General features: G+C 51.5%; 1 protein-coding gene across 7 annotated transcripts in view; it reads left to right on the top strand.

Annotated features, from left to right (window-relative positions):
• The first annotated feature begins 1,006 nt into the window (after positions 1-1,006).
• The window catches only part of ABCC8 (ATP-binding cassette, sub-family C (CFTR/MRP), member 8), a 70,877-nt gene continuing 61,531 nt past the window's right edge, over positions 1,007-10,352 (top strand). For 3 of the 7 annotated variants that reach the window (XM_014530955.1, XM_014530954.1, XM_014530953.1), the window contains exons 1-2: positions 1,013-1,341; positions 5,654-5,775. In XM_014530955.1, coding sequence (XP_014386441.1) covers positions 1,046-1,341; positions 5,654-5,775 — 418 coding nt within the window. In that variant the 5' untranslated portion in view covers positions 1,013-1,045. Of the gene's footprint in view, positions 1,342-5,653; positions 5,776-10,352 lie in introns of all 7 variants that reach the window. The other 4 variants (XM_014530960.1, XM_014530958.1, XM_014530957.1 and 1 more) reach the window with 2 other exon arrangements.

The following is a 10,352-nucleotide window of genomic DNA, read 5'->3' as shown; positions in this document are numbered from 1 at the left end:
CGGAGTAGGGGAGGGGGCGGCGGGGCCCCGCGGCCGCCGCTTGTCCCCCTTCGGGGATCCCCTCCCCGAGTCCCCTGCTCGGTGGACTACCCCGCGGTTCCGCACTCTCACATCTGCACTTCCCTTTACTCCCCCGGGTGCCCCTGAACCTGCACCGAACAAGGCGGACGCTCCAAACCCAGGGAATCCCCAAGTTTTGTCACCTCAGGACCGGAGCTGGGGTGGAGAAAGGGGAACACAGAGGTTTCTGTACCCACTGAAAAGGTCGGGAGGGGCTCGGGCTGTGTTGAGCCGGGTCACCCCTCCCCCAAGGCACCCTCCCTGTCAGCCGAAGCTGGGCCCAGGAGGAGTGCAGCCTGCGCCTCAGAGGCGGACCGAGGCCCTGCAAACCCTTGTGTGGTCTCTGACAATCCCAGGGTCCCACTCGGCCTAGGCGAGGAGAGCGGGGAGCTAGGGACAAGGATCCCCTTCCCTGCGACCCCACGTGGGCGCGTGTCTCTGGAGCGCAACTTCTCAGGCTGCCTGCCAGCAGCCCCTGACTTTGGACGCCAGAGGCCCCCCGCGCCACTGCTTGAAAGCTCTCTGCAAAGTTGGGCGCCACTGCCCTGGCAATCATGCTCATGCCTGGCTCTTCACCGTGTCCCCTACATCCCTCTTCAAGACCTTGAATTTCCCAATCTGGCTGGCTCTGTCAACTCATCCCCCTGCCTCCTCAAAAGGTGGTGATTCAGTCTAAGAATAAAAAAAGCAAATCTTAAAATTCATATGCAGCTTTTGGGAAGAAAGAACATATTGTAACAAAATTCAAAAGAGCAGGATGCTGCAGAAGCAGAGTTGCTAGTTGTTGACAAATAGAAACAAGAAGGAAACATATGCAACATATGCTCATATGTGTATCAAAAATTATACCAACATTTACACTTCTGTTCTCAACCAAATGGTTTATTTATGTGATAACTTGTCACACAAGAGATCAATATATAAAATGGGTACCTGCATAGGTGGGCCTGGGCCGGTCCAGGCTTCATGCTTGGACATTTAGTTCATGTGTACCAGACTCCAGCGTCCTCAGGCACAGGTGTACCAAGGGGTACACTCCTCCCCCCACCGTGGACCCAGTGTCGAAGCACCTTCCTGGGGTTCATGCATCTTCCTCCCCGTTCACCAGGCTCCCCACCTCTTCCTGTCTCTCCTTGCAGGATGGGGCAGTCAGAGCTCCAAGGTACACATCCACCACAGCACGTGGCTCCACTTCCCTGGGCACAACCTGCGCTGGATCCTGACCTTCATGCTGCTCTTCGTCCTGGTGTGCGAGATCGCGGAGGGCATCCTGTCTGACGGGTGAGTGATTCTCAGGGAACTCAGGAGAACGGATCCGCTCCAGGTGCTTCCTGAAAGGCTCAGGGAGAGCCCGGCTCACCTGCATTCCATGAGCCAGTATCACTTGCTAATGAACCCAGCAACTGTTCCCCCAGCATCTCCTGTGTGCCACTCTCTGTGCCAGGCACTGGACACAAGTGGGCCCTGCTCTCAGTGCAGCAGGGAACCCAGATCTGAATGCCACAACCCAGTGAGATAATCCCAGAGCCTATTGGAGTGCCCAACTCTGTGGAAGGTGCCCAGCCTCTTCTACCAGCTGCTGCGGTTACCTTACTGGGGGGAGGGGGGATACTCTTGCTTAAGATCTTCCCTTGGTTCCCAATTGTATATAATGTCCCCAGTCCTCGGCCTGGCATCCAGCATCCTCGCAGTCAGCTCTCTGTGCCTGTAGGCAAGAAGGCCCCACCTAGAAAAGCAGGCGGGTTGGGAGAAGTGCATGGGGCTGAAGCATGAAACACAGCAGGTGCGTGAGCAGAGTGATGGAGGTTGAGTGTAATCAGCGGTAATTGGCACAGCACTTTTAGGTGCGAACCCTAGGGGGTGTCCAGGGCAGGTTTGGAGCCAGGGAGAACGTGGAGGTAGAAACAGCACTTAGGAGGTGATTGCAGTCATCGAGGTGAGAAATAATAGCAGCTGCAAATGGTGTGTCAGCAGTTGGGAGTGCAGAAGAGGAGGGGGCGAAGCAGTCTTGTCACTAAGGAGGAATGGAAGAATCAGCAAGGCTCAGCGACTGCCTGGGCGAGGAGGTGGTGAAAAGTGAGGGCATTTGGCTTAAATATCTGAGGTCCAGTCCTTCTGAGCTGGAGTCAGTGTGTGTTCAGACCGCACTCCTGCCAGCCCGGGCTCCTGCAGCTGGATGGCAGGGGGATGGGATCCCCCACCACCCCACACACTCCCTCACCCTCCTACTGTCAGTGTTCCTGCATCCTGGCTTCAGTGGTAATCTCTGTGATAACTGCTTGCCTTGAGGCTTCTCCTGAGTATCAAAGTCCCCAGACCAGCAAGATGACCAGAATGCGTACAGCCACAGTGACTAGCAGGTGACAAGTCCCCAACACCCCTTTCAAAGCACACAAATGCTAGATAGGGTAGGGATGCCGTGTGAGCCTTTAGGCCAGAAATACCCACTAGGTTATAATTAGCAGGGACAGAGAAAGACACTCTGCCCATGGAGAAGGTAGGCCTGGGTCTTCTGCTAGCGCTCTGCCATGTACATACCAGCTGTGGGACTTTGGACAAGCCACCCAGCCTCTCTTTCATTCTTATGAAATGAGCATTATAATCCCTGCCTTGCCTGCTTCACAGGGCCATGGAGGAGGAATTAGAGCACAAACAGGGTGCCAGACAAGGGGTGGCAGAGCCCTGGGCAGATAGTGTATCCCCAGAGTGTGGGAGACTGGAGTGAATCAGGTCGAGTACTTCTCTGCCTTAGGCTGTCCAGCAGCCCCTCCTGTGTGGGCTGCACCTGTATCCCAAACCTCTCCAGCTCAGTGCAAACCGCCATCTCCTCCCCAGCAGACAGGTCAGCTCCTGAACCGGGCACTTGCTGGTCTTGGCTGGCCTCTATCTGTGGCCCCAAAACCCTGAACAAGCAAGTGTGAGGGAGGGGCATCAGAAAGGAGCAGACAGGAAGAGAAGCCACAGTCCCTGCCCTGTGGCACCCCCAGTCCATCCTGGCCTGCGTTTACAGACCTGCCTGGAAGTCTAGGGGGCAGGTGGGAGTGGAGGCTGGTTAAAGCAGTGGTTTTCAAACTTGACTTTAATTTAGGTTAAGCCTCGTTTAGTGATTAATCAAGCCATCCTTACCCTGCCTCTATCTGTGGCCCCAAAACCCTGAACAAGCAAGTGTGAGGGAGGGGCATCAGAAAGGAGCAGACAGGAAGAGAAGCCACAGTCCCTGCCCTGTGGCACCCCCAGTCCATCCTGGCCTGCGTTTACAGACCTGCCTGGAAGTCTAGGGGGCAGGTGGGAGTGGAGGCTGGTTAAAGCAGTGGTCTTCAAACTTGACTTTAATTTAGGATAAGCCTCGTTTAGTGATTAATCAAGCCATTCTTACCCTGTAAGGCTTCCTGTCTTCCTTTGAGTCTTATTTCTGTGTGTGATGCTCTGGGTTCAGAACAACCAGAGCAGTGTGGGTTAATGAGGACGCACTTTAAAAAAAATATATAAGGAGAATGTTTCCCCAGACCACCACCATACACGGCATAAAGCCCATATGTAAAAAATGGTCCCTAATTTCTTACCTAATTCAGCTTATACTACTCAGTAAAGCAGCCAACACCTATATTATGAAGTCGTGTCATGAAATATTTATTTCAATTGTGGTTATTCCTCATCTTATTTCATCTTATAAAATATTTATCATTTCTACTTTCTGTGGCAAAAAAATAATAATTCACTTAAACTTAAATGATGTGACATGGTTAGATGTCACTTTCAAAATGTGTGAGAGTCTATAGAGTTTTTTCAAAACTACTTCAAGGAGTACAGAGGCAAGAGTTCTGAAGCCCCCTGGGCCGAGTGTTGGTTGCTCTCAGGGTCCCCACTGGTGACTGATTGCCTTGTCACATACCAATATTTTGCTGAAAATATCCATTGATCAAGGATTAAGGAAAATTGACATTTACCGTCTCATTTAACAAGAAGCCTGAAGTTGCCTTTTTTAGTTGGTGTGGTGACTTAGTGATGGCATCAGGGACCCAGCTCTCCCCATCTTTTTACTCTACCCTCTGTGTGTCTGCTGTATCTTCCCTCATGGTCACTCATGCTCCCCACATGCCTCTTCCTCATACAGATGTCCTCTGCAGGCTTTCCTTTCCATCTCATTGGCTGGAGTTGGGTGCTATGACCACCCTTAGACAAATCACTAGCAAAGGGATATGGAACTGCATGGTGCTTGAACCAATCACCATCCATTCCCTGGGGCTGGGCGCATTGCTGTTGGAGCAGACTTGTAGTTCTTTTCGCATGGAAAGAGAGGAACATTCCATTTGGTGAACAGCTCCCCACTGCCTCTATACCTATGCCCTAGTCCCACCAGACCACTTGGGGTTCCAACATGCTCCCCTCTCCTTCTCTGTGGAACTCCTGCTCATCCTTCAAAGTCCAGCCTGGTGCCACCTCCCCTGTGAAGCTCCTTCGCCCACCAGCTCCTTTGTGCTCTCAGCCTCTGCTCATCTGCAGTATCAGGGCCCTAGACTGTCAGGTCAGTCAGCTCTGAGCTGGTTGCCCACTCCCTACTGTCAGCTTGTCGAGGGCGGGGGCCTTGCTGGGCTGTAGAGAAGGAGCAGTGCAAGCAAGAGCAGCCTGAGACGGGACACTGGAGGAGGCCTTCTGGCAAGGGGGGATCCCAGCACGGCTTCAGTGGAAAGAGCAGCCTGGGCAATGCTAGACGAATGGTTTGAGGCACATCACTGAGCCTGTGGTGCTGGCTGTGGGTTTTGCTGTCTATAGGAAGGGCATGATCAGGACCAAGTAGGTGAGCCTGCTCATCGGTCTTGGGGAAGCCTCAGGTCTGGGAGGAGCTCTGGCTCCCTACGGGTCTTAGCACCAGACCAGAGCCCCCCAACCCCGGCCTCTGTGAGTTAAAGAGGGGAGGGGATGAGCTGGCATGGGCTGCCTTCATCCCCGGCCCAAGGGAGGAAACAAAGACAGTGGCCTTGGCCTTGTGACTTAGCCTTTCTATGCCTCAATACCAACTTCATGGTATTTTATGAAAAGATAGTGAGTTGACGTACAGGAAGTGCTAAGAACAGTGCCTGGTACACGGTAAATGCTCAATAAATATTGACTATCAGTGTTATTATTACAGTGCCTGGGGAGGAGTAGCAATGCTGACCTACGCTGTTCATGCTAAATGGGGCTGTCACTAAGACAGTTGTGGTGCACAGGCTCCTGCATGCCCAGAGGACCCTGAGGACAGGGACCCAGCTGTGCTCACTCCCAGAAAAGTGGTTCCAGGCCAGAGGCTCTGCAGCTGCGACTGCCAAGGCTGGCTTCCCTACGCCAGGTTCTATGAGCAAGAACCCAGAGAAAGAAGGCTGTGAATTCCAAAGCCTGACCACCGAGCCTTCCTGGCATCTCTGTGAGGCCTCCTGGGCCCCTTACTTAGCGGGCACGTTTGTAGTATGACTGGGGAGAGCTGCCAGCGAATGGTGTGAAGCTGTGCATGAGTCCTGTGTGCTGAGCCCTAAGCCCAAGGCCTGGGCTGCTCTGTTGGGGTACTCAGCATATCCATATCCTGTCTGTCTGTCTGTCTCTTGCCCCTTCTCAGAGTGACCGAATCCCGCCATCTTCACCTGTACATGCCGGCCGGGATGGCGTTCATGGCTGCTGTCACCTCCGTGGTCTACTATCACAACATCGAGACCTCCAACTTCCCTAAGCTGCTGATCGGTAGGGGAGGGAAAGGGGCCGGGAGGGGTAGGAACCTCCTTTCATTCCTTTAGATCATGTTTACTGAGGACTCCTATGTGTCAGGCACTCTTCTACGTGCTAGAGGTTCAGAAGCGGAGAAGGAAAAAAACCCTGCCATCACGGAGCGTACGGACAGGCAAATGGAGTAAATAAACGAACAGGTAGTGCTGGTGCTGTGACGAACATAAAGCTGAGTAAGAGGTAGAGAGCGATGGCAGTGGGGCTGTCCATATAGAGGAGGCTTCTGATAAGAGTGAACTTGCAGATAATTGGGGGACGAATGTTCCACGCAGATGGACCAGCAAGTGTAAAGGCCTTCTGATAGGAAGAAACTTGTCAAAGGAATCAAATGGAAAAGAGGAAAATCATACAAGATGAGGTCAGGGGCTTTGGGTTCGAGTGCTTAGGCAAATAGTGGTATTAATAACTGACATGGCAAAGGAGCAAGAATTGGGGTGCAGTAGGGGTCAATTTTTCTCCCTGCATGTCGAGCTTGAGATGTCGCTGAGATGCCAACTTAAATATCAAATAGGCCACTAAGTAAATGAGTAGAATTAGATAAATGGGGGGTGGGTGTGGGAGAGCTCAGGGCTTGCGATGCACCTTCCACCGTCACAGGCTTACAGGTAGCAGCTCAAGCTTGAGCCCGGATGAGGTCAGCTCGAGGGAGGAGAGAAAGGCCGCGGGACTAGAACCTGTGGTTGCCAACATTTAAAGAGACTCAGGAAGGGAGTGCCAGCCTAGAGCTTCTGACACCAAGTGGCTGGGGTCCCAGGCAGAAACCAAAGTGATAACTGTGGACATTTGCTGAGCATGTACTGCATGCAGGCTCAGTGCTAAGCTTCTTACATGCATGATCTCACTTAATCCCCACAATCTCCCTATTGCTACTGTTGCTATTCCCATTTTACAGATGTGGACCCTGAAATTCAGAAGTTAAAAATACTAACAGTGGACACTCACTTAGACTTACTAGGTGTCAGACACTATCCGAAGCATTTTACATATATTAACTCATTTAATCTTTACAACAACACTGTGAGGTAAGCATCACTATTATTTCCCCTTGATAGGTCAGGAAACAGAAGCTCAGAGGTGCCAGGACTTTCACCCCAGCAGGGTCTTAACTGTTTCTGAGACTGTATGTCTAAAGTCCTCAGGGTGTGCATGGGCCAGAGGTATAAATCCACAGATCTGCCTCTAGGTTTGGGCTCAGTCTACATGCCTAACACCAGGCTGTTCATCTGGCTGGTAGGCTGTGGTCAGACTGTGTGTCATTAAGTCACAGCATCTAATTGACATCTGGAATGTGGACCTCTCTGGACTAAGTCAGAGACAGCACAGTGTTGTGAGGGGGTCGATAGTGTTTCCCAAGCTGATCACAGGCCTACCTTCCCGTGTAAGGTGGGAGCTGAGCTCCATTGATCATCCAGGTGATCCCGCTGCCCTGGGGGCCCCGGGTCAGTGTGGCTGGGAGACAAAGGGAGGGGAGGATATGGGGAGAAATGTTAAATACAGGCTTCAGAGAGCTCCCACTCTGGGTTCTGAAGCAGCTTCTCATGCACAGAGAATCCCTCATTAACTGCCTGGTCCCCCTGGAAACCCCCTGTCTGGGCATCTGGTGAGTTCATTTTCTCATTCTCCGAGAAACACATAATGTTCTCTCCTTAAAGCACAAATTACCACCCATGGATGGCCCTGTCCTTCTCCAAGGAGCAAGGACTCACTCCCTCCATTCCCCTTTGTCAGAGTGTTGCTCGCCACGGAGCCAGGAATTCTAGAACAGGGGAAAGTGGAATGAGAGGGGGCAATGGGTATTTGGGGGAATAGCTGGTCCTCTGAGGAGGCTACTTTCTGATCACAGGACTGGAGTCCCACAGAAAGGTGAAGCACGATGCAGCTTCCATTGTCCCACAAAACAACCTTGATTCTGGGACCCCACGTGAGAACAAGGAAATGTTCTATGAGAAAGTCATGTTTGAGCTGAGAACTGAAGGATAGGTAGCAACTATTTAGGAGAAATGAGAGGGGAGCGCTTTAGGAAAAGGAATAGCACATGAGGCAGGAGGAACAACGCACATTAGGAAATCTGGGAGAAAAATAGTGGCTGGAGTGCAGAACAGAAGGGAGCTGAGTTTTGAAGATTGGTGTGGCAGGTGGGGCTTGCACTAGACAGGGCCTTGAAGGCCACACCATTGAGGAGTGATGTGTGTGTGTGTGTGTGTGTGTGTGTGTGTAAATATGTGTGACATAAATTTTACCTTTTCACAACTTTTAAGTCTATAGCACAGTGGAATTAAGTACATTTATATTGTTGTGTAGCCATTATCACCATCCATCTCCAACATTGTTCATCTTCCCAAGCTGAAACTCTGTCTGTACGCATTAAGCAATAACTCCCACTCCCCTCTCCCCCAATCCCTCACAAGCACTGTTCTTTCTGTCTCTATGAATCTGATTACTCTAGGTACCTCATATGATTGGAATCATACACTACTTGGTTCTTTTGTGGCTGGATCACTTATCCTAGCATAATATCCTCAAAGTTCCCCCAGATTGTAACATGTGTCAGAATGCCCTTCCTTTTAGGCTAAATGATAGTCCATTGTATGTGTAGACCACATTTTGTTTATCCATTCATCAGGCCACGGACACTGAGTTGTGTCCACCTTTGTCTGTTGTGAATAATGCTGCTACGAACATGGGTGCGTTGAGATCATGTTTGATATGTCTTGCTTTACGGAGGCTAGATTGGGTGAGGGGAGTGGGGAAGCCATGAGAAGCTCTCAAGGAGGTCCAGGGTAGGCACCAGGACAGCCTGGATCCGGGTGGCCACCAGGATGGAAAGAAGTGAATGGATTCAAGATATTTTGGGGTAAAATTTCCAGAACTTGGTAATGGGTGGAATGTGGGGCTGAGAGAGAGGAGGGGGGAAAGAAGCAGGAGAAACTGGCATTCTGAGCCTAACCTCCCCAGCAGCCCCTGTGAGCCACCACTCTTTTTCCCTTCCCCTTTTCTCAGTCAAGCGCTAAGCTTTTGCTGGGTGTGGCTGTGTCTGGCAACAGGCTGAGGGCTCAGCACTGTGGGATGGGACTGAGGAAGTAACCCCTGGGCTTAGTCCTGGGTCCACCACTAACTCCCTGTGTGACCTTGGACAAGACACTTAGGCCCTCTGAGCCTCGTTTTCCCATCTGGACAGGAATAGTAAGTCCCTACGCCATAAGGTTGTTATGAAGATCAAATCAGACCACGTCTGTTAAGTGTTAGAGGCAAGACCAGTGTGAGGCATACTGTCAGGTCTTGGCCCCAGTAGGTGACCCTCACTAAGGACGAAAGAGGATCTGATGCCTGGGATAGAGCCTTTCCAGGGGAGTGTAGGTGGACGCAGGGATGGCCTCCAGCTATGGGATCCCTGTGACCTGGAGACCAGACAGAGCTGAGAGGGCATTTGCCCCTCTCCAGGCAAGTTCAGTGCCTCAACCTAGCACCCAGCTCAGAGCCAGGCTGGGGCAGACCCCAGCTTTTGTCCCTAGAGATGCCCTGGGATTCATGTCCAGGCCCACCTAGGGATGGAGGGCCGGGTGAGGTCTAGAGGGGAGTCAGGCTGACTTTATCTGCTGATGGCTCTGGGGAGTGAGGTGGGGGGAGGATGGATTCATGTCCAGGCCCACCTAGGGATGGAGGGCCGGTGAAGGTCTAGAGCGGAGTCAGGCTGACTTTATCTGCTGATGGCTCTAGGGAGTAAGGGGGGGAGGAGCTGCCTGTGCTCTTCTTGTTGTTGCCAGCTGACTGGTTTATTGGTAGGTGGCAGTGGTGGGAATTAAGAGGATGGAATCCACTGACAGCTTCTGATATTTATGACCCCAGGTCTGAAATCTGGAGAAAATAAAAATATTAATAGCTGATGTCCAAAGAGCATCCACTGTATGCCAGGCTCACTGTGCTAAATGCCTTTCATACTCTGCTCACAACAACTTTTGAGGTAGTACTATTATTATCCCCATTTTATGGATAAGGCAACTGAGGCCTAGAAGGGTTAAATGACTTACCTACGGTCACATAGCTATTAAGTCACAGGATCTGAGCCCAGCTGTATTAGCTATAGGGCCCAGTTCTAATCACTGTGCACACTGCCCCCCAGTTCTGTGGCTCACCCTTTTTTTAATCCTCACCCGAGGATATGTTTTTATTGATTTTTTTAGAGGTATAGGGAGAGAGAGAAACATCCATGTGAGAGAGAAACGTCAATCTGTTACTTCCCATATGTGCCCCGACCAGGATCAAACCACAACCTAGGAATGTGCCCTGACCGGGAATCAAACCCAAAACCTCTTGGTGTATGGAATGATGTTCCAACCAACTGAGCCACCTGGTCAGACTGTGACTTTTTGTATCTCTCATATCCCAGGCCCCCTGAGGAGCATCATCTTGCAGTAGTGGGCTCTGGACTGGAGAGCCAGGGACCGCTACCCTCACCCTCTCTCTGTTACTAGCTTGCAGTGAGCTTGGGCAGGTCACCTCCTCTCTCTGGGCCTCAGTTTCCTCATCTGTGAAAT

Source organism: Myotis brandtii, unplaced genomic scaffold (assembly GCF_000412655.1).
Source record: "Myotis brandtii unplaced genomic scaffold, ASM41265v1 scaffold782, whole genome shotgun sequence".
NCBI lineage: Eukaryota > Metazoa > Chordata > Mammalia > Chiroptera > Vespertilionidae > Myotis > Myotis brandtii.
Note: the sequence above shows the minus strand (reverse complement) of the source record. Positions and strands in the feature narration are given on the sequence as shown.